At 41.0% G+C, this 25500-nt stretch overlaps 1 protein-coding gene across 1 annotated transcript in view; it reads right to left on the reverse strand.

The window, feature by feature from the left end:
- Positions 1 to 4612: 4612 nt before the first annotated feature.
- The window catches only part of lrrc75bb (leucine rich repeat containing 75Bb), a 31126-nt gene continuing 10238 nt past the window's right edge, over positions 4613 to 25500 (reverse strand). The window contains exon 4 of the mRNA XM_070988928.1: positions 4613 to 7124. Coding sequence (XP_070845029.1) covers positions 6521 to 7124 — 604 coding nt within the window. The 3' untranslated portion in view covers positions 4613 to 6520. The remainder of the gene's footprint in view (positions 7125 to 25500) is intronic.

Here is a 25500-nt window from a genome sequence, read left to right on the forward strand (position 1 = left end):
TTTCTTTTCTTTTCTTTTCTTTTCTTTTCTTTTCTTTTCTTTTCTTTTCTGCACATTTGGTTGTTTTTTTTAATTCAGCTGTGCAGAGTTCCAGTTTCCTCCCTGGCTTGACAGAAAATGAAACCACTTTCAGCACCACTGAAACTTTAACGCAACTGTTTTTTAAATGAATTGATTAAAGATCCCCTCCAGACACGTTGTACCTGTTTTATAGCATATAACCATTTTTCTCACAGAAAAATTTCACCTTGTCAAAAAGTCTTTAAATTCCACCTCCTCTTGCTTCCTCTTTGGAAAATCCCAACTCTCTTCATATACAAACATTGGCAGCTTCACTGAAAAGTCAATTCTTAGTGTTTGTGCACGTGAAGCCTCAAGTTTCCACAACAAACCTGTTGTGCTATCACACAGTCAGCACATAGATACACCTCTTAGACTCAGATTTAAGATGAACACACAGAAATCTTATATATGATAGACCATTTTGAGCGTGGATGGGAATCTCCATTCTACAAAATACTCCAAAATAATAAGTTTACCATCATATAAAAACAGTGAAAAGCAGCAAATCTTCACATTTGAGAAACTGGAACCAGTGAATCACAGTCATTTATTCAAACTATTAATGATCAGAATTGTTCTTGATTCGTTCTCTGATGAATTGACCAGAGCAGCGTTTCTGCTCCACGTAAGCCCGGCCTGAGATTTCTTGCCACACTGACTCTGGTTAGTGTCTGTGCCTTGTTCCCACAGCTGCCTCCCATATTCACCCTGTTGCACAATTCAACTGAAATCACTCACTCCATCATGCTGCTTCTACTTATGCACTTTATGACCACGTCATGGAAATTACACTGAAAATATTTACTGGAAAACATGTTTTCCTGGGGGAATTTTGATCTGTTTTTTTTTTTTCCTGCAACAAGCAGGAAAGCAAAACTGAGACATAACACCTTCTAGGGGATGTTTTTGGATCCCTCGCACTTCTGGGGGTGGCATATGGTCACATTATAAACTAACTTTGGATGAGAACAAGCAGCTCTCAAGTTCAAACTCGGCAACTGGTTCAAGGATTTCAAACTCTGGGAGGGAGTCCAACCCCCATCTGTCTCCAGGATTGTGAAACATGAGGAGAAACAGAAAGAGACCAAATGATGACCCCCCACTCACGTCAAAGCTCAACACACACATTTCTCATTACTGCAACGTTCTTCATGGGAGGTCACAGCAGTGTGTGCTCACTTCATGCAGGACAGCGTGTTAAATGCAGCATGCAGCTCAATGTTTCTCATGTTTCCAGCAAACACGCTTGTTTAACTTCCTTGTTATTGTTCTGTTCTCCTGCCAAGGCCAGGTATCTAGTCAGTGCAGGTGTACTGAATTTAACAAAAACATTCAGGTGCTTCTTGTACTAACAAGCCCCACTCCACGCTGATGCCTGCAGCTTTTCTGTGCTGCCAACAAGTGCCACTAGATGGCGCATGTAAGCTTTCCAGAAGAGGAGAGGCTGCTGCTTGAACTCTGTTTGACTGAACGATTTGTCATTACTGGAAAATCTGCAACATGCATGTAACTACTATTTTAAAACGTGCTAAAAGAAATTACGTTTTCTGCCTTAGTGTGCAGCACTCACAGATTATCAAAACATGACTGAAAGAAATAAAAATGAAAATGAAAAAGTGAAAATGTTATAAATTACCCCAAGACTTACTACAGATCGAAAACAAAAAGTACTTTAACATTGTATGTAACATTACATACAGTTACATACAATTTATTTGACAGCTTTAGTAAGAAGAAGAAGAAAAAGAAGGAGAAGAAGAAGGAGGAGGAGGAGGAGGAGAAGAAGAAGCAGTGTCTTGGGGCCCCTTGTCACATTTCAGAAGTGTTTGTGTCACTGAGGAGAGATTTCCTGTTGACACTTCTCGGATGGTTTCATTTGAAGTTTGAGGCCCAAAGAAGTCAAGCAATCACATTTTTCACAGGGAGCAAACAGTCTTGTGTCGCAGAATGTTGTTTTTTCTACTGTTCCCCCTCCATTAATCTCATGACCCCTCACATTTAACCTGTGACCCTTCAGTGGGGCCCGGTCCCTGACTTAAAACACCTAATTATTAAATATAAAGTAGTTAAAACTAGTTCCATCTCAACAAGCTGCAACTGTAAAATGCTGTTCACACATTGCTGCATCAGAATAAACTATCTAATAATCTCATATGCATCATAATGTATCATCATTATCAAGAGGAAAACTTTTACATTTGATTTTGTTGATACCACTGATTCACTTTTGCTTGAATTTAAAGAAACTTTTGCTTGTAATGCTGAATAATTAATGAATTTAACGTGGTAAATTAGCACTTTTACTATCAGTAATGATGATCTGAGTACCTCCTCTACTGCTACATGCTCTACAAGCGTGATAAGCCAGCACAGGCTGAATTACAGCCTTTGAGCTTTTAACCAAGCTCCAGTCTTTTAAGGGGAGATGTTGGGAGAGAGTTTGTATTGGGGTCAAACCACAGGAAGAATGAAACAGGAGGGTGAATAAATGAAAACATCCCCTCTGCCTCCTACATCACTGAGGCACAGTGTGTGATAACCTGTGGCCCGTTGCTGCACACATCGCATGTCTAAGAATAACCACGTCAATAAAATAACAACTTGGCTGGACTGTTGGGTAAGTGAACATGGAGTGTAATCTTTTTTTAAAGAAAATCTGTGCAAAAACTTTGATTTCCAATGGAAAGCGGCCGATGAAACTCTTTATCAGTGTCACAATAACAATTACTACAGTGCGAGTACGAGTGGTGCATTCAAAAGCTAATTTTCAAAGGTTTAATGATTATTGATGGACTAAGATGCGCATTTCATTGTTGCAGCTGGTCCAGGTGGTGGAAGTGAGCTTTTATGCAAATCAGCTCAGTTGAAGAATTACACACTATTTGAGAAGTCTGAAATGTCTGAAGAATGTGGAAAATATGTTATGTCAAGCTACATCAACGCTACACATATTCACCTTTAACTAGCTGCTTATGAGCATGCATGCTAATAGCATTCTGGCTCTTTATTAGTCATCATGAAGCACTTATTAATGCCTTATGCATAATGCTGTGAAATAAAAGTGTGTTTTCACAGTACCTCAAAGCTGTTCTTCACTTGCAATTACATTATAGTCGTAAATATGCTTTGTTCCTCCCCACTGCTGTACAAGAGACATTGTTTGTATCAGATAAGCTGCACAGACATGAAGGGCTTGAACTGCTAAATGTCTGCAGGGTGTTTCAGCGTCGGCTTCAAACCAGAACAGGATTGTGTGTTATCTGACACTCCTCTCTTTCTTTTAGCGGGACGAAAAGGGATCGAAGATGGATGGCCCCAGGCCCTCCCCCCTGTGAACATGAAAATGCCTCGCTTGCAGAGCAGCTACAAGTCAGCAGGATGTTGATATTATTCTATCCCTGACAGGTCCATACAGGGCACCGCTCTCATCCACACACAGTATTAAAATGCTGACATGGAAACCAGCTGCTGAAAAACCCCAGAGTCAGACTTTTTCTAATGTGTTCCTGAAGTTTGAGAACTTCCAGGGTTTTATATACAGTAAGTGTGATGAATGTATAGAGAGCCAAAGCTTCTCAGTCAAGACAGAATGTAAGGTTTCTTTGTTTGTCTAAATAACATTAGATATAATAGAATATGAACATGTTATACATCTAGCGATACATTTTCAAGATTTCACTCAAGGAGGTTATTTTCATAAAGAACATCCTGCTGTAATCAGCATAATGGCGATTGCCTCATGACCCTTAATAGTTTTGATTAAAGTTGCACGCTGTGCAGAATTAAACAAAGCTGTGCAATCCATGCAGACTTTATTTTTAAAGCTGCAGCAATTAACATTTTCAAATTAAAGTGGAAACAGACAACTTTGTGGTATTATTGCCAGTGGCAAAGACAGCAGGATTGCTCTCCAAGCTTTTCAGCTCATTGTTTTAGTTTTTCTGTTCTGTTTTGGTTGTGAAAAAGCTCTAAAAACCCACTGCGCCCTACCTGCCCAGCATCAAACTTATGAGCTTATGAATAGTTTGTGAACCTAGTCGAGCATCTTCCCTCAGGAGTTGGTGGAGAACAAAAAGGAGGTAAAAGGAGAGTAAAAACTGGACTCACATTCATTAGATGGGCAGAAACATCATCATGAATGAATGCTAATGCTGCGCTGTAAATGCTGTCACCTTTAATATGTCAGTGTTGTGCTGCCCCCGAGTGGCCAAGCGTTTAATTTAATGCAGGTTTAACGGGTCACATTATTCAAAGCTCATCAGTTCATCTCAGGATAACATCTTTAATAAATCACAATCCAAGTGAGCGCTGCTTTTTCATCAGCTTTGACCTTATATCCACTCATATATCTTTTTAAAGTTTTATTACCTGCAGCAGTAAAATTACATGATACAAAAATGACGATTTCTCCTAATTAAACACACTTCTATGTGCTGTCTACCACTGCTCTACGTCCCTGCCATTCATAGTATAAGAAAATAATAATGTTTTCAAATTTTGAGCAAAATGATTCATTACTTCAACACCAAAAAGTCCACAAAAGGCAAATGCTATTCAAATCATCTTTATTTTTGAAGCAACAGCAGGCAAACATCACTTTTACTTCAAAAGTGAGCCACGATTCAATGAGCCCACGTCGAAATGAAACACATTCACGAATGATTCTATCCTGGCATTGTGTGAAACTTGTATGAAGGTTGATGGTTCATCTATCAAATCGAAGAAGCTGAGATAAAATATTTATTTTAGGATGTGGGCGTCTCCGTGGGTTGTTTTTATGTCAACAACAACCCATAAAAACAACACTTGTGCATTCAGGGACGGACTCGTCCTTAAAGTGCAAATGAGTAAACATTTCATTTCGACGATCAAAGGTAGTAATTTACTCTGCATGTCCACAACACACTCATGCACACAGACACACACTCTAATTATGCTCTCATAGACACACACACACACACACACATACACACAAACCAAGCATCCCGTTCATTAATATCCCTGTAGACACAAATAAACAGATTTTCCTGAATAATAGCATGGAAAGAGAACAGACCACATTAACATCTGTAGGCAGGACAATGTGTGGGCTCATACAGTCGTGTTCACATGCGGCAAACTTCATCAAACACCCCCCAAAACAATCTCAAATGAGTTAGAATATTAATGTACATGTAAACATGCTCTCAGTGGGATCTGATGTTGGGCTACAGTAAACAGTCATGCCCATTTCTTTAAAAAACACATACAAAAGAATGACAATTACAGCACACATCTAAAAAACAAAAGATAAAGTCAAAAAGAAAGCGTTGCAGTTTATTCATGCCACAACAAAGATTTATTTGCACGCTGTAGCACCACAGAGAAGATAAAAGCAGAGCTGTTTGTTATGTTTTCAATGCCATTTCAGTGTGTGCCTTTAAAAACAGAGGGGACATCTCTCTTGTTGCTTATGAGCTGATTCATAAATAGAATCATTCATAAACCACCATTGGACCAAATTATCTGGGGCTAGTCCTATTTGCTGAGAAAAAATAGATCCCCCTGCTCACCATCTGTGCCTGAAGGGGCCTAACGAGGCCTGATAGAGGCAGTAATAAGTTCATCAGCAGCTCAAACCCTGTGTGTCGTCTGCATGTATCAGGTGGAGGCTTTTCTCCATACAGCTGCAGCATCAGTACTTTACGTCACCACCTACTGAAGCATCACCACTGAAAATTTAAATTAAAAATGATTCAGTATGCTTGATTTACTTACCATAATTCACCATTTCTTTCAAAAATAATTGCTGAATAAATGTCCCAACAGAAGAAACTGGAAGCATATTTTATGTGGAAATTATCTCACTGCAGCTGAGCTCTGATTAGCTTAGATAACAGAGCAGAAATGTCAGCTGAAATTAAACTGATCCATTTTCTAAGTAGGCTACTTAGTTACTTTGACTTCCTCAGACTTTTCACAGAAATGGGGCAGCAAGGATGAAGTTGTCAGGGAGGCCAATCCAGCTCAATTAGTAATGGCCCTCCGTTCCTCAGCCACTACTACTGAGGTGCCCTTGTGCAAGGCACTTACCTGCAGCTGCTCCAGTGGACAGAATGGCAAATAATGGGAAGTTTCAAGGTGTGAGAGCATAAAACTTCAGGAACACAAAGCCCTGGAAAACAGTAAACATGTTCAGTTCACCTTCTTCTGGATAAATGAAGGTTGAATCAATCCATAAATAAATGCTTACTGTCTGTGCCAGTCTGCCTGCATCACACTGCTGAGTTTCAGTAGTCAGAGAATCCAGAGGGACACACAACACAGTTACTTATTTCAAAGTTATTTTCAGAAACACGTGGGTCACTGCAAGCATCTGCCACAATGACACCTGCTAACACAGGAGGCTAAACTTAGGGCGAGGCGATACTGATGGATATAAGGGGCGGCCAGTCGAACAGAAAGTAGCTCTGGGCGATCACCTCCCACAGAAGTGCACTGGCACATTTTTTGACATGTTTTCTCCTCCAAAGCCCCAGGCTCGAAGCTCCAGCCTATCCTCCTCCTCCTCTCTATCATCTTCCTCTCCATCTCCCTCCTCATACAGACTGGGTTCCTCCACAGAGGTCTCCATGTTTGGGTTGTAGCCACCGAATGCCTGCGCCTCTCTGTACTCATAAATGGTGGGGAGGCTGCTGCGTAAGCCAAAGCGGCGCCGCAGGGCCACAAGCAGCGGCTGCGGCACGGTGAAGATATCCACGTTGTTGCCCAGGTCGACCCAGGCCAGGCTGGGGAACTTCTTAGGATCCTTCACTGCGTCTGTCAGGTCTTTCAGGATCGCCACTGTCAGGCGGTTGCCGTTGACGGCGAGTATGGACAGTTTCGGCAGGCAGCTGAGGTAGGGCAGCAGAAGCCGAAAGCTGTCGTCCTGCAGCTCGGTGAAGCTCAGGTCCACAGCAGACACCGCATCACTGCCGCTCTGAAGGTAGAAGGCAACGCGGTGGACGTCTCGGCCAGACAGCGGGATGCCTGACAGGTTGACCACATCACCGGACAGTTTCTTCTTCAGGGTGGTCTTCAGACTGTTTGAAAGAGGAGACAAAACAGATGCCTATCACTTTGTTTACAAGTTGGACCACTAAATGGCCATCTGTTGCAGGCAGCATTAAAGGTGTGCTTATTCTTCGCCTCTGGCAGTTGGTTTTCCAACAGTGTGTAAAGACAAACGATCTTTGCTTAATGATACTGAGGTTATTGATTCAAAAAGCTCTGTAATGGGGTGCCACAGTGTCCCACAAGTGCAGGGGAACTGCAAAGTGCGCAAAAAAGAAACAGCTCTACACTCTACCAGAGTGTATGGAGTGTAGCAATCAATAATGTAAAGAAGAGAATTTGCATTTAAATGTGTCTCAGTCTGACTCCCTAATGCAGCAAATTCTGTCTCCTGGGCTGAATGTCACCCACTGAAAGGCCCCTGCTGTTTTCAGTTTCCGGTGTCACTTCTTTCCTGTAAAGCCATCTCTAAGACAGCTCGCTAAGTACCAAACAACCATCAAAGACAGTAAATAAATAAATAAATAAATAAATAAATAAATAAATAAATAAATTAATGATTGGAAAGCAGACTGAACAAGGCCAAAAAAGAAAATGTTGCCCCTCCTTCTGGGCCAATTAGATACACATATGGTTAGTCAGAGCTGGGGTTGCAGTCTTAATTGTGGGACAGGCATAACTGAAAACTGGCATTTCAGGAGGGAGATGTGTCTTTTTTCTTAAGGTATTTTAAAAACCAGGTCACATGTGTCTGAAGTGTTGAGAGTGACACATGAATAAGGCCCCTGAGCTGATCAGCAAACTTGAAAAACACGAGAACTCACTGGTGTGATCCCCACCTCTCAAGCTGTGGCCAATCATTATCAATTAAAAACAGGCAAAGTGTAGCAATGACATGCATCGTTCCCACAGGCTTCGTGATGGCCTGTGAATGTGGAGACAGTGAAAATCTGTAGCATAGCAAGTTTGAAAATACAGAAATGAAGTGATGGCACCTTAAAGAAATAGTTTGGCATTGTGGGAAATTAACTCATTCACTTTATTGCTGAGGGTTCAATGACAAGCCCTGCCTAGCATTGCACCCCTGTTGCATCAACAACCGCCTACATTACCCAGAATACAACTCCATCACCGACAGTTCTGTGGAGATCTGGGTGTGTTATTCTAGTAGCCGCTAATGTAGCCTCACTGGCCTCAAGCAGAAATGAGGAGCAGGCTCTAGAAGTTTGTGCGTCTCCCACCTGAGACACAAAAAACTTTTCCTTTTCCACATAATACTTGGCAAGAAACAGAGTTCTCCTTGAAATATGAAGCTACTGCCAGCAGTCTTAGCTTCAATACCGGAAGGAAACTCTTCTGGCTCTGTCCAAAGTAACAAAATCCACCTACCAGCACCTCTAACGTTCACTAATTGGCACTTTGAATCTAGGGATTAATAACCCCATGGAGTCTCTTCTGGTTGCCTGGCAACTGGTTTTTGCAAAGAAATAGTTCGGCACATAATCTGCAAATTTTTCTTTCTAAACTTTGGTTTTCGTACAGGTAAAATATGACATAACATGTTGGCATTATATTACCGAGCTTTAGAGGTGCTGGTAGCTGGATTATGTTACCTTTGCACAGAGCAAGGCTAGCTGTATCCCCCTGCTTTCAGTATTTATGCTAAGCTGGCCCTCTGCTGGAGATTGCTTTATATTTATTAGACACACAAGAGTTGTATCTACCTTCTCATCTCAGTAACTCAGCAAAAAAGTGTCCTCAAAAATGTCGAACTTGTCCGTTATGTTTTGTCAGAATATGATAAATGTCCTCTGTGATGTTGCGTGGAACAGAGAGGAGAATAAAAGCATGGACGATGGAGGGGCGAACACATCATGAAGGGACAAAAATGGGCAAGAAACAAGGGTGATGAAGGCTAAAAGTAAGGTAAAAGTGATAATCTATTTCCATCCAAATGTCTTTAGACAACAGGTGTGGGGTGAATCCATCTTGAAGGAATACTACTACAATAAGTACCACGCCTGTCAAGATGGATCATTGTACCCCTCACTGCCTCTGAAACAAAATGTTCTCTCTATACCAGACTGTGGTTAAATATGCATAGGAGAGCTATAGGGAAGCTGCATGCAGGCATGTAGAACTGGAGAGTAAGACAGAGCCTGCTGCAGCGCATTAGGCTCGCTTTGTTTTCACTGGCATGGAGACTTGGAAGAAGTCAGGGGGAAGACATCTGCCAAACAAATGATAATGAGGTGGAAGCGTGGGAGACTTTGTTTAAAAGATCCGACAAACGGGAGAAAAATGTTCTGTTTAACTGGCCTAAGGTTTATCTTCTCTTTGTCTTAGTCCTGTTTGCCTTTACTCGTCCATCTGCCTCCTCAGGCACAGCGAGGATTATACCCGCGTCCCTCTCTGCTCTCTGGTCTGTCTCCGAGCCTTATAAATCGGCAGGCTGCACTCTTTACATCTGTCACCCTTTCTGCTCGGTTAAGGGAAAGAAAAAGATCTGTAGCACACCACGGCTGTGATTCGTAAGATTATTGATTCCAGGAGCAGGCTATAATTCATCTCTCCCTCCTTCATTTCCTCACTCTTGCTCACTGCCTCTCACTTTCTTGCTCTCTCTATTACTTCACCTCTTTTCATTTTTCTCTTATAATCTGTCTTTCTTGTTCTGAATTTGACCTGCTGAAGTACCCGTATCCCCGCTTTCATTTTTCTTTTTGCAGTGGCTTTCTGTATTTTTAAATTTACTAAAATTCTTGTCAAGTCACCGGAGTTTCTATTGATTCTTTACGGATTAAAATGTCAATATTATTTTTCATGTGAAAATGCTGCCTATATGGATTCCCCTCAACTATTCATTACACACTGTAAGGCAGCCAATGACTATTGTTTTCGTTATCAATTCATCTGCTTACTCCCTACTATGCCTACTCATGGATTTAATTGTTTATTCTGATGGTTTCAAACCTAGGGAGCCCAAAGGTATTGCATCTGAGAGGTTGTGAGATTAACAGGATAGAAAAGCCTTAGACTTATTTTGACTGCACATAATTAGGTTTATTCTTGTGTCCTTTCTCTCATCTTTTTTATTTCATCTCTTTTATTTTGTAAGTAAAACAGTCTGAGACACAAAAGAAATCACTGGTTGAGCTGCAACATGTATGGAGCTTTTTCTAAGGGATCCAACAAGACTAGGAGGCTGCAGCCATGCTAGCAGCTCTGTGAGGCTTTAAGGAGGCACACTGTCGCTTTGTGCTAAATGCTAACATCAACATGCTCACAGCATACAATGATAACGCTTGGATGATGTTTAGCAGGCATAATGTCTACTGCGTTCACTGTCCCTATTTAGAGTGTTGGCATGCTGATATTTTCTCATTAGCACTAAACAAAAAGTAAAGCCGAGGCTAATGAATGTCATTAGTTGTGCAGGTATTCAGTAATTAAAATTTGGACATGAGGATGCACTCAGGGACTAAGGTATCCCCAAAGTTATTACAACTCATCCTGAGGGGAAGAAAGCCTGTACCAAGTGTCATGGAAATCCATTGAGCAGATGCTGAAATATTTACACGACAAGTGAAAACTTTGACTTGCCGGTGGCGCTAAAGTCACTGTGATTCATTTTCTCACCACCATGAATGCCTAGACAACATTTCATGTCAATCCATCCCATAGTTTTTGGAGATATTTCAGTCTGGACCAAAGTGTTGGACTGAGAAGCCAACATCTCTATGATAACCCCCATAGCCATAAATAAAAGGACTGAGAGCCAAAGATCTAGTCCTTCAAAGTCAGAAAATAATGAAAAATGTCAATCGGCCAAAGATTTTGTCAAAACTGCAAATATATCACATTTAGAATGATATAAGCAGTAAATCCTCATACCTGGAAGTATAAACCAGTAAATGATTAAAAGTACAATATGTAACACTTCCGCATTAAAATGTCTAATAATGACTAGCCCTGTGTGATATACTTTGTTGAGTCGCATGTGGTGCGTTTCAGCCGGAGGTGACACAGGAAACACCAGATGATACTTCAGAGAGTGAGGAAGGAAGTTGGACAGCGTGAACAAAACTTTAATACGTGAACTAATCTAGAAACATTTCTCTCCGAGTCACTTCAGATGGATTTTCATGAACAATGGTAATTGTTTAACAGTGAAGAACTCCTGTGGTCCCATGCCACTTCACAACATCGTAAAACTTTTGTTTTCATTGTTTTGATTGAGAGACCCCTAGTAGCAAAAACTAAAATTATGAATAAATATGAATTATTTTCTATTAATAATCAAAAAAATTACTAATCGTTAGTTACAGATTTTGACTGCAGCTTGACGATGCCAGGAAAGTCTGAGTGCAGCTGCAGCTTCGTGACTGCTTCTGTGACTTCAGAAGGTTTACTGTACCATTGTGCAGCTTCTGCACTTTACTGTAATGAACCTGATTATGAGCATTGACTCATTGTTCTTCTGGACTTATTTATAGGAGGGTTTTCTAATCTCTGCTGGAGCCCTCCTCTCTCACCTGTGTGCCTATGGTTGTGTAAGAGGAGCTCTTCCATGAGGTGCAGACAGGCAGGGAAAGGTACTGTAGCTGAGTGGGCTGCGCAGGGAGAGGGTGGGCTAATATGTTTTTAATGAGACAGAGTAAAGACGACTTCATGCTTCCTTCCAAATCTGCTGTCTCCGGGCTCCATGGGCACAGTTCCACCCACAGGCTGCTCGGCTGTCCACAGGCGCAAGAGCACAGCTAGCATTTCTAAAGCCACAGTGTACAGTATAGTCCATCACCATGAAATGATAACAACATAAACAACAAAACGTCTCATCTCTCTCCCTCTGATGTGGCTGCCATGCTCGTAGGCAGTGGTGCATATCCTCTTGGACCAGTTGAGACAGAAACAACTTCAAAGGATGGTGTACCCGCATAAACACGAAGCGAAACAACAGCGTCCCCTGCATTGGGACTCATTTAAAAGCAAACAACTGAGGGAGATCCATTTATTGACATCCTCAGGAGCAACTGATACAACAGTGCAGGAATCTAATAAGAGCTGACTCTCATGTGTCAAACTATTGGCTGCTTAAATGTGGGTTCAGGCAGACTGTCTAATTGCTTTTTGTAGCATGTCTTTCCTCAGGGATGTTGTTAACTTTTACACACTGTACACGAGTCCTTGCTGCTCTACTGTTATGTAAACCCCAGAGGTAGAAACTAAAACATCTGGGGTTTGTGATGTTGAAATGGAGTGCAGGCAAAAGAGACCAGGCTTACAGAAAAGGTCAGAGCAAAACAAGATTTCTTTTAACTCTTCTTTTTAGATATGGTGACAGCAACTACTGTAACAACTCCACACAAAACTGTGGCTCTTTGCACTATTATTTCCGCCAGTATGTAAACATAGACAGTTGTATACTGTAGAGAAAATACTGTACAGACAAATTCCCAAACTTCCACTTCTGTCAAAAAAAACTTTTGTTCTCTGTACAAACAAATTAGATGCTCACATGAGTCAACTTCATATCTTTGAAGTAAAAGTACCATAGCACACCCTAACAATACTGTTACAAGTTTAAGTCCTCTACTTAAATAAAAGCATATACATATAATCAGGAAAGCTCTTAATGCTTAATTCAGAAAAATGTCTCACGTGACTGTTATACAATATCATTAAATCATTATTACTAATAACCTGATATAAAAGCAAAGTCATCTACTGCCCCTCTGAACCATGGTGTACCTCAAGGCTCTGTCCTAGGTCCTCTTCTATTTTTCCCCCTCCCTCTTGGTGGAATAATACATAACCATAATGTAAATAATAATAATGTAAAATGACTGACATGCTCAAACATAAGGAAGAAACAACAGAGGCAATCCTTCCATCTGGATTTAATAATAAATCTGGCAACCTGGCACCCTCCCTTGATCTAAGGTGTCAGACATTTGGGATTTATCTTTCACTGTAATCTAGTTGATCATCATGTTGCAAGTAGTACATAACCTCCATTTTTTTTTTTTTTTTTTTTTTTTACCTCTTTTACAATCGTTGTATTGTTTCTAAAATTGGATTGTTTTTATAATTCACTGACATGCTTTCATCCTTTTCAGAATGGATCTGTTTATCTGTCTTATACACAACGCTGCAGCCAGACTCTTAATGGGTGCAGACAAAAGACATCATATTACTGCAATTTTAGCCTATTTGCATTGGCTTCCAGTTGATTTTAAGGTTTCCCTTATTACTTTTAACCTGCATTTAACCTCAAATCCTGCAATAAAACTCTGTTGTACTACTGTAATTGTACTTTTTCTGTCAGAGCCCCCAAACTCTAGAACACCATTCCTATCTCTAAAACTCTGCTAAAACTTATAACCATTTCTGCATTAATTGGTCTTTCTTCCTTTTCTGTTATGGTCTTTGTAACTGTAACTGTTATTATTATTACTACTACATTGTTCCATCTTAATCCTTTTGTGCTGTACATCTTCAGACAAGATGAAAGCTTCTCCATTAAAGGTCATGGCACGTCCATTGATTTCTATATTCACTCTTTTTCTAACCCATGTCTGGTGCCACTCACTGTCAGGTTAGTCTCCACTCAGTGAGAGTTAAGTGCTCATCATCAGAGCTAGTCTGCAGCTTCCCTGCTTTGTCATTCTGCTAATAAAATTCCACTTGAATGCAACTAAACACTCCGCCTACACCTAACCTGAGAGAGATGGAGGGCTGGAGAAGAGCTGCCAGAGACCAGCTGACACGGTCGAGCCAGCATGTGCATTCCTGTAGGTTAAAACATACTGACATTTTGACAAGGAGAACCATACAATCCTTATTCTGCCACCAGGGTGAAAGCTATATGTAAATGGCAGGAGAAATGTGTAATCTGTCCTCCCACACAGAAAACATGTTTCCCCTCATTTACTCTCATAAATCAGTAATACATCAAGAGACAAGGGGAGTGTTATATTTTTTTCTCATGTTCATTTACTGTGGGATTTAATTTAACAATGGGACTTATAATTCTGCCTGGTTTGGTAAAATAGATATATTTAACTGTTTGACCTCTTTTTTATCGCATGAGCACTCACAATAATTTTCAGCACTGCTGTATAATCACATAATCACAGACTTCACTGGAACTATTGAAGTCGCAGTTAGATGATTTGGTAGATGTTTTTAATAAGATGCACTTTATGAAGGGATTGCAAACTGTTTCTAATAGCAGTATTAATATTTATAAATCGCATGTTAATACTTTATACAACAGTAACAAGTCAACTAGCATGAAATACAAAGCAAGTTTAAGGTTAGTTGTGCATTTTGGGAAATTCTCTTATTCGTTTTTAATTTTTTTTTTTGTCAAGAAGATCAATGTGAGAAGATCAAGGTGCTGTTGGTGAATTTTGTTACCTTTGGGCAGAACCAGGCTAGCTGTTTCCCCGTTTTTTTTTTGTTTGTTTTTTTAGATAAGCAGCGGTTGGCTGTAGAGTCACACATATGAGAGTGGTATTGATTTTCTCATCTAAATTTGGCAAGAAAAGTGAATAAGTTTCACTGGACAATGACAGGAAATCCTGAGCGCACTCTAAAAAGTTTCTCAATAAGTTTCCCAAAATATTCCTTCAGTGTTCTATAGATGACTAGCTATAGATGGTCGCTAGCCATAAAAGACAAAGCAAGTTAAAGTTAAGAAATGTAATGCTAGAGGAGGATGTACATCAACCTGGCAAGCCATTAGTCACTCTTGTTCTTGGCTTGGGATACTGATATTTAAAAGACTGCTTCATTAACCATGAATAAAATATTTACAACTTACAAATTATTGTTTAATTAAGCCTTACTCGAAGGTGATGCCAGTGACTTGATAGTAATGGGTGAGAAAATATATCTTTCTTGCTGGTCTGATTGCAGACTATATGGCCCATATTTTAAAGCCTGCATATGAGACATATCCAACAGTATCTCAGCTCGGAAGACAAACTCTGTAATACAAATTAAAATATCCTTCCTGATAAGCAGCAGAGACACTTGACTCATTTCAGAGGAATGAAATAAAAGCACTTGAGAAACACTGGATGCGGATGCTGTTCCACAGACCCGTGGGATTGGTCAGATCAATGTCTGCTTCATCAACGCTTTGGTCTTGACCTGTTTATTCCTCAGATCAATCTAAGCTGTTTTGCCTCCAGGCATCTGTACAATACATGCGTGGTAGTCTAGCTCAGCCGTGGGAGAGCCCACAAGGGTCTAATGTACAAACTCCTCCTTGAAAAGTGAGCAGCTGGTGAAAGACTGCACCTTTATTTCTGCTTTTTGTCGTTTATCTGAATATGCCCTCGGGCCTGTGACTGCGGACTGCAGCGATGAACATTTCCTGAACCTGTTTATTTAACTCAGTTTTAGCATCAAATATGTGGCTCTTCTGCCTTGGAACAGTTCGGCCCATGTTAATGAGAATCCTTTTGAATCACTCTGAGCAAAAAATGTAGTTAAATTTGCCTCAATGCAACTGTCACACTGATACCACGCTTCTGCAGAAAATGTAGTGGGAAACATGAAAGCGGTGATTGCGTGCACCATCCAGTGTCCTCCAGTTTCATGAGGATAATGGCACATTTTCTGGGAAGGAAAAAATAGCCCCAAAGCCCATTTAGATTTGGATTAAATTTCAGTGAAACATTTAGCGAATGGGCTGATTAAGGCTTCCTCTATTGTACGCCATCAATGGAGCAGCTCTGGGCCGTGCAACATTTTGACACCTCTGATCAGTCGCTTGGTTCTTGGAAATTTTGCATTCCAAGTTTAGGGGAAAGTAATAATGCTGATATCAGCGCAGAGTGAACTGAAAGCAGCATTGGGAACAGCATATGTGCTCTTAAAAAGAAAAAAAAAAGAGAATCTGCCACAGGAAGACACAAATCATTAAAAGAAATGAGCAAGATCCCACAAATGCTTTAACGTGCAAACAGCTAAGTCAAATCCTTTAAGATGCAGCAACATTATTCTCATCAGTCTTGTGTACAGTTGTGAAGGTGTAGTACAGAAAAGGCTTACACGGCCAAGTGCAGTAAATCTTTCTCAGCTATGAGACTCTCCATCATACAGCTCTCATGGGCTCTTTGAACATGAATGCTGGAGAACACGTCAAACACATGAACAGGAGTGACATTTTTTTCCAATGCAACATGCAACAAAGTGAGATGGGGTGCAAAGCAGGGGCGCACATATGATATACTGTACACTGCAAAAAAAGAGAGGAAAGGAAATGTCCTCATGTCTTTTATAAATATCAGTTTCCACCAGAAATAACAGCCCAGCATGGATGTGACATGGATTACTTCAAATAATATGTGACCTCCCACCAAAAATAAAAGCATGTTTCTGCTGTGCCAATGATTATAAAACCTCTTGGTACAGAATGTACCATAATGCAACTGTGCAGCGTGTAAAATGCAAAATGTACTCTATGGGTGAGCTATAAATTCACCCATGATTTGATTCGATGTGACAAACTAGACGCTTAGGAGAAAAGGATACTGCGACAGAACACATAGAAAACAGTTTACATTACATAACTGTATATCATGGAGGAGTACGCCTGTGTCTGCCATACTATGTCAAGGCGCAGTTATGAAATCAACATTGAAATGCAGGGCTCCAAACACAGACCGAGGGGGCTTGATCATGGGGAGCGATCTGTATCAGCCTTAAAGGAATGAGACCCACAGATCATCAGAAGCACAACAATCTTTGTTTCTGTTATTCTCAAGCAGCAGCAGCAGCAGCAGCAGCAGCAGCAGCAGCAGCAGCAGCAGCAGCAGCAGCAGCAGCAGCAGCAGCCTTATCTCAGATTTACAGTTAAAATCCAATCAATGAGGGGTTAACAGAGGTTCAATCCCTGGATAAAAACCAACGAAGCCTTGCAATGATGCTACTTAAAGAAGCTTGGCTCAAGTTTTTCAATTTCTGTTAGATTGAATACACCTCCAGCCCTGTGTTTATTGCTCAACATGTAATCTTTCTAATTATTTCATTATGGCCCTGTGGCCTGAAGATTGGAGCGATAGATACTGAGCATCTCTTCCTCCTCCCCCTCATCCTCCAGGATCTCCGTCTGTACCACGGGAAGCCCTCAATTATTCATGCACGGGGTTGGTGGCTGGATCTTTAAGTCTCTATTAAAAGTGGAGGTCAAACAGCAAACAGATTGAGCACACTGAGTGCAGCGTGCAGTCAAGTGGGATACTCCATCTCTGAATGGAATATGACCAGAAAAAGCAAAGACACTTCAAAAAGCAGACATCAGTGATAGTGCTGTGAAAAACACAAATTCATATTTTTCGCATTTTCTTTCCCCGGGTTGTCAGATTGTTGCACTCGCCTTAGGACTCGACCTTGTGGGTTAGTCAAAGGTCAGGCCTGCTGAGTCAGAGCCTGTTCGGCCTTCCAGTGCACACCTCAGGGGGGTGACTTGACTCCAGAAATAGGTCATAAGATTGTTAAAGGCAGATGACACATGGCTCAGTGTACGGATGTCACATGTACAGTAAATGCATTAAGGAAGAATTATCTAGTTCATTTTTTTTTCCGACACGGCACAGCAGCAGGGTGACAGAGAGCAGGTGTAATCAGATTATAGGTGACAACTTTTTATTAATACTATTGGGTCATCACCTCAAGATAAGAACATACTGACCTGCAGGAAATACCATGAGCCAGTGGTACACAGTAAAAATCACTTATTCAAAAGTTGATCCAGTGTGACGCATTAATGGTTTAACTTAACACAGTGCCCATGGGTAGAAAACCACCCAAAGGAGTTATTTTGATCCCATAAGCCCACAGTAATAATAACAGAACACTATCAGCAGGCAAAAACAACTCATTGCTTCTGGATAAAGTTAATCCAGTATTGTGCCTTTGCTGTATTGACTCAAATCAGCTCAAAAAAAGGTTGATGTAATGTCAGTGGAAAAGATCCAACAACATGCAGAAGTGTACCGTTTAAAACGATCACTTGCAGGCCTCTCGTGGTGAGTTGGGAAATTCGAGTATGTTCTGGTGTATTGTGGAGAGCTGTGGCGCTTTGGTTCCTGTGTGTCCTTTTTTGGCGGAGGCTGAGCTTGGTTCCCCAGGTGGCTTGGGAGCTCAGCTTTGACTCGTCACAATCAAGCACAGCATAAAGACTGTGGACTGCACAGGACTCGGTGCTAGATTGTTTCCACTGCTTAGTGGGAGAGTTGACCACTTTACTAATGCTGCCTGCGAGTATAAGTTTATGTTTAGATTATGTTTCTCTTGTTTTGAGTACCAGTGCTTGATCTCTTTTTCTTCATGCTCAGTGAGTTCTCCTGCATCGATCTCCAGCTCCAGCGTCTCTGCCACCACGCTGCTGCTCTAGTCCACAACCATCACCACCTAGTTTCATTTGTGCCTCTACCACCACGTGCCCTCAATGCTGTACTCACGCCACCTGAGCTCTGTGCGCTCCAGTGTATCTCTGAACCGCTCTCCACCTCAGTGCCTCGTGCCTCACCTGCTATTCCCAGGACATTGCAGCTATGAGTTTCCTGCGTACCCGGAGTCTCCCTTCATTATCCATTCAATAAATTCCTATTTAACCCTTACACCCTGTCTGTGTGTCTGCTATTGGGTCCAAATCCTGCTGAAACATAGCATCTCAGCTAATATTTCACTGCACTAGATGTTGAATGTTAAATATGTGTTTTTTTTTACTGTCATTGAGTCTGTCTCTTTTAGACAAGATAATGTATTTATGTTTATGTTTATTTCATTTAAGAAGGGACAATGCACATTAATTAACATGATCACTTAAGTCATGTAAATGTGCCAGATTTAGCCATACAGTACAGGCTAATTTTCATCTGCAGTCCCTGGCAGGTTGATGGTATATACATATATATATGAACAGGCATTAAAATTACATACAGAAGTACAAAAGCACATAAGCACGGATATAAGCGAATTGATGGCATGTCCATAGAAAAGAACACAGATACAGATACACACATATAGAAAGCACGTAAGCTCAAAGCAAGTACCTAACCACAGACAAAAGCAAAGAGCAGAAACAGCAAGATTTAAAGACTATAACCTAACCATATAACAAAAACATTAAAAATGCACTATACAAAAAGGACAAAAACATAACACACACCAAAACACACAGCCCAAAGAAGACACACAAATGCACAAAGCAAATCACATAAGCAAAAGCCATAGCACACAACCACAATTAACAAGACAGTGAAAGAACGTACTATACAAGCACCTAAATCCTAGCACATATTATGAAAAATGAGGACATGGCCACTATCCAGATCATGATAACAGGTTTGATTGCCCAGTAACCACTGCTTTACTGATTTGGAGAACAACTTAAGGGATGTAATATTCCTGAGTTCTATGGGCACAGTGTTCCAGGTGTGTACTGCTCGATAAGAAACGGCTGACTGCCCAAAGGCACTCTTTCTCTCTTTATTTCAAGAGACTTCCTGGTTAAATAAACACTCAACAAGACTCAGTCTACAGAGACAGTCTACAGCCATGCAAAAAGCTATACTTAGGCACAGCAGTGCAGCTAAATGCTAACTTCAGTATGCTGGCATGTTGTTTAGCGGGTATAATGTTTATTGTGTTGAACATCTTAGTTCAGCAAGTTAGCCTGTTAACATTTGCTAATTAGCGCTCAACACAAAGCACAGCTAAGATTGACAGGAACAGTTTTGCAGATATTTGAGATGGGGTAGGGAACGTCTGGCCTTGATCTGGCCCGCAAGACAATTCATAAATACAAAAACAGCGATTACCGTTTATTCTGCAATAAAAGACAATAACATGAAGTAGTAAAAAGTTTTGCCCATCGCCATTGTACCCAAGTCTGTGGGGGTGAGCTCACAGTGATGAAGAAGGCTAACCTCCTGCCTCATTACAGCTGATGATGAGCCGCAAGGACAAATGCTCTTAGATGAAGTTAACACGCTTCGGAGGAGTTTAAATGCCAAACAAGCAGCTTTCACGAGACCACGTTCTGACAGAGACAGTGTTATTCAGGCACGTTTTATGGTGAGCGAGCTAATAGCTAAGGAGCTGAAGCCTCATTCAGAAGGAGAATTTGGGAAGAAGAGTGTTGTTGCTGCTGTGCAGCTGCTAGCATCACTGATTTGGCCTTCATGATGGACATTACCAAGTAGCTCTCAGAGCTGAACCTCAAGCTCCAGCAGCATCTCAGCTCTCCGCTTTCAAATGAGAAATCATTTGAAGCCAGCTTAAAGCTGTGACAAGTGAAATGGGAAGGAGGTAACACTGTTCATTTTCCTACTCTGCAAGAACAAAAGCATACTATGACATCTGAATACATGTGAAAACGCCTTCAGGCAGTCAGTGAGAGGTTTAAGGAGAAGAAAAATAAACAAAAGGAACTGAACATATTTGCTGTTCATTGTGAAGTCAGCTGATGCCTGACAACCTGCAACACGAAATCGTTGGGCTGCAAAGCAATGGCGAGCTCACAGCAACAGCAGGTACAACCTCCCTCTGCTCGAGTTCTATAAACCGTACGTCTTCCAGAGGATTTCCCCATTCTGAGAAGACACGCTCTGAAGTTTCCATCTCTACTTGGGACAACCTCCTGTGCAGCTCTTTTCAAAAGTGTCTCTTACAAAAGCTAAGTTCAACAAGGCTGATTGACCCAGACCTGAAAAACCAGCTTCAGAGGGACCGTCAGTGCTGTCCTTTGACAGATGCCTCACCAAAGAAAACCAGTTCCAGCCATCAAATCAGAGGTTAGTGTAATATATGTGTTCAATAATTTAGTATGGCCCTTTAAGGATGCTTAAAAATTGGAGTGACCCTTGAAAGGAAAAAGGTTCAAGGTGGCAGTAGAGGTGAAGTCAGAGAATCACAACTGTGTAATACATGATGTGAGAACCATGAATGACAGAACAAAAATTCATGGCTATGCATTCAACAGTTGTTGAGATATTTTAGTCTAGACCAACCAACAGGCCGACCCTGCCACACATACCTGTAAATCTCTCCCACACCATTTTTGTCTTTTGGCTCACGGCTATTTCTGAAGTTTTACTGGTTTGTTGTGCAAGTAAGAAATCTTGAGAATATTATATAATAGAATATAACAGCTTCATGTATGTATGAAATGTCAACTGACAGTCAAACACACATCAAAGGGATCAATTTTCAGAGTTGGATATGCCGGTCTGTTGTGAATGGAATTTCAAAACACAGAAATAAAAATCTATTTTTAGATTTTTAGATTTTATATCATCATCATTGTAGACATGGCCTTAAATGATCGGGCAGTAAAATAACCTTAAATTCATATGTCAACAACACATATAATAGCGAGGATTGCAAAGGCAGAAGGTGTAGTGCCTTAACAATATTGCCGTGGCCCTGGAGGGATCTTGTAAGGGAGAAGGGCTCAAAATAACAACGAGGAAGAGAGGTAGAGGGGATTTCTTTAAAGATTAGAGCAAATTAGTCTGAGCAGAGCAGAGAGAAGCTGGAGAGAGAATCCCACTGAGCACTTCTTTGGTGATTAGCTGGTGAAAAGCCGTCGAGGAATCTGGACTAGAAATACAGTCGATGAAATTCAGTTGAAAAAGTGGTCATAAGCATCCAGACTATTACACAGATGTCTAAAAACTTATACTGCTCCACCAAATATAGTTACAGCCGAGATGCCTAGACGGCTTTTCACTGGCTAATGCTTTCCAGGGTATGATTCAGAAGTGAGAGGATGATGTGAGGTGCCACTTGAGGAAATGAGTTTTTTAGCATGTGAGTAAAGGGGATTATCTTGTTGAAATGGGAAGGACATTCCAACACTGGTGATAAAGGAGAAGAGACAAATTCATAAGCATCATGATGTGGGTCACAGGTGGTTGTGGAGGGTGGGCGATGACCTGTAGGTGTTTAGCTATTGCTACTCTAGCAGCCTCGCACTGCTCGCCAGCATCATGGAATTTGAAAATGTGAGCAAGCACAAGGCAAATATTTGCTTTCCTTTGTGTTGGAGCAAGATTATTAGACGGTGTGACTCTAAACCCGAACGACGAGAAGAGCAGAATCTCGAGTGAAGTCGGAAGCCTCAGTAAACTAGTTCATACAGTGTTGGCAGATGCTTTAATACTTGGACACAAAAAAGCCTGCTGTCGAAGAGAGGGTGAAACATTCATGGCATTGCGTTCAGCTATGCACATGACTTGGTGGAAATATTTGTATGAAGAATGTAAAGAGCTTGAGAGACGTCGTCAATCCGATTGGATGGAAAGTCGGAGGCAGCCCCCTCAATTCCAGTGTCAGAAAGGCAGTGGGTAAAAGAATGGGTTGACATGGGAAGCAGTGTACTTGTAAAGGAAAAGGTCTTCCATTGACATATCCAATGGGTTATGTCACATATGTAGTCTATTTTTTTCCAGTATTTTACAAATTTGTCTTATTGTAATTTTGAGTTTAAAGTCAGTTCCTCCATGCAGTTCATTGCACTGGTGTCCAGTTGTCCTTTGCTGAAGGGTTCGGCTGCAGCCATTTCCGTGCAATGGTTTTCTGGCTAGCAGCCATGTGGTATAATGATGTTGTTTGACAATCGCACAAGCACGTTTGAGTGCTCATGCCTTTAGCAGTGGGAGGAAGGGTCACTGAGGCTTGGTCACTGCTGTTTGAAAGGAGAAGTAGAAGGCAGGAGTTGAGGTCTGATGAGACTGCGAGCAGCTACACTAAGTTGGCGATTAGTCCTTGGTGGCGTTGAACTTCACAGATGACAGATTGCAGTGCGCTCTCTGACGCAATTGTTCTAATAAACCGAGTTTTATAACAGTTTTGTTGATCATTCATATTGTTGTTGCATAATGAAACTGATAAAGACGTGGTCAAATTGTTATGTTAAAATTTCAAGACGTGAGGCCAAGTGCTTCGTCTTCTTTGAGAATATTGCTGCTGCATGATGTGTTTTCAAACATGCTCATGATGTCAAATGCTACCAGATGTTGTTTTCGACAGTGAGATGAGCAGAGCGGTGACCTTTTTAAGATTGTGTTGGCAGGTGAACATGTGGAAATCTCACCAGAGATACAAGCAGCAAACACACTGCTTTTGTACCTCAATAACCTTGTGTTTATTAACTATTAAGCTTTATATGAGGATAGATAAAAGCAATGATATGACTTTTGGACAGCCTTCACGGTGAGGGCTGTGGGAGGAAAAGGCACTTTAGTCTGAACAGTGTGAGGTCTGGGTCAAATGCTCACCCACAGCTGATTACACCTGCCCAAACAGCTGTCATAGCCACTATTCCTTTCACTCTTATCATCAGTCGGCATGACCTGCACGTCTGAATATTAGCACTTAAATAAATCCTTTAATTAATTCTGTTGAACAGTGTATTCTATGCTGACTCAAGCAAAAGAAAAGGAAAAAAGAAAATGCACGATGCACATAGATTTCTTGTACACTTTAAGTATATAATAGTGTCTACAAACACTGAAAACAAGAATTCAGTCGTCTTCCTGAACCTTGAGCAGTCATTTCTTTAAATGTACCAATGATGTCTGTAATAGCTACTGTAAAAGCCCCACATCAGGTACTTCCTTGGAGTAAAGACAAGCTATGAAATAGATTCTGCAATCGGAGCCCAATCTCTTAAGAATGTGCTGGAAGGGCAATTTTAGCGTAATAAAAAATATGAGCTTGATTAATCTGAAATTCAATACCAATTACAATGACATTAAAAACTCCAGGGGATACTGTACTCTCAGAAACCTGGCACATGCAGCTGCAGAGAAAAAGTGAAATTGCCTTTATAATATATTGTGACACACTTGTTTTGCAGTTACAGTGTTATAAAAGCAAAGCAGGTTGGAGGAATAAAGCTTGAATCATGACTTACTGTATGTGTTGTCTCTGCAAGGTTTGCAGACAATTGCATATATTTCATTTTAGAACAATTCAATTTCAGCCATGGCTGCAGCACAATTCTAGACTGATCAAAAAGACTTTTCAATATCACTCGGAGAAAACAAGAATGTACTAATGCAATATAGGTTATGTGATAGCTAATGCTTTTTCATTCCTAAATATGAAGAGATAAAATTCACAATCAATTCGAAGCGAGGCAGGAAAAAAAGAGGGAAATACATGACTTCAACCTTGCAGTAATTCCGCCTCCCCCTTTTTTCCCTGTGTCTGACAGAGCGTTTCCCCAGAGCCTCAGCTCAAACTGCAGAACCGTTCTGTGTGGCAACTGTTGAACAAAATGGACTCTCACAAGGAGGAGACAAAAATCCCACAGGAAAAAAAGGGAGGATGAAAATCAATGCAAGCGAGGGATTTTAAAATGGGAAGAAATCGAGGGGCTGGGAAGAGAAAAAAAGGGAAAAGGGAGAGCAGGAAGGTGAGGAAGGAGGAGACAGGCTGAGAGGAAAGAGGGGAATAGAGAAACAGAGTATTGAGCTAATGAAAAGATCAATAACGGAAAGGCTTTTGAAACCATGTAAACTGTATCCTAATGCCTCATTTGATCAAAAGACATTCATTTCTGCCAGTGAATGTCGTTTGCACAGAGAAAAGAGACTGGTTTGAGCCCCACAGTACTGTAAGTGCTGCTGTCTGGGTGGTTAAAGTGGAGGCTGGGAGAGAGACTGAGCTTGCTAATGAGCACACTGGGAGAGTCTGCCTCGTTGTTCTGTTGGGTGGTATTTCGAAAATATTGCAACCAAGAGACTGGGGCGGGAAGTTAACTCAAGCTGTCAAAAAATCTTTCAATCTGGGTTAATTGCTCAGGGAAAGGGAGCCTCGTGATTATCATCAGAGATGTTTTTTTTTTTCTTCTTAATAGCATCTACACAAATGTACCTGCTACTTAATTCGAGTTGGAGAGTGTGTTTATGTGTTTACACAGCGTTTTTACAGTTGCTGAAATCAGTCTTTCTGCTGCTCTTTCATTATTTCACTAAAGTCTGGATAATCAGTGTCTGACCTCTGTTGGAAGGCAGTTTAGAGGGATCACACTGTTCAGCCATGCTACTTACCTTAGTTTCTTATTTGGTTCTTGTTTAACTAACATCCAAATCATTCTCAGAGAACAGATTACCCCTGCTGGTCAATGTAGAAAAACCTCCTGGGTTGGTAAAGCTAGGGTTGATGATGGAGAAACCTCAGCATATTATATGTGCAGAAGCACAGATCACAGATCACTAATGCTTCCATGCAACTGTCTTATACATAGTCCAACCTGAAATGTGTAAATCAAACCACATGCGACTTTATTAAACATGCATACCTGCAATCCAAATTAGAGCTGCAGGGCTGATTGCAGAGCCGCATTCAACAGGTGGCACATCGAATGCATAT

The sequence above is a fragment of the Chaetodon trifascialis genome, chromosome 20 (genome assembly GCF_039877785.1).
Source record: "Chaetodon trifascialis isolate fChaTrf1 chromosome 20, fChaTrf1.hap1, whole genome shotgun sequence".
NCBI classification, from domain to species: domain Eukaryota; kingdom Metazoa; phylum Chordata; class Actinopteri; order Chaetodontiformes; family Chaetodontidae; genus Chaetodon; species Chaetodon trifascialis.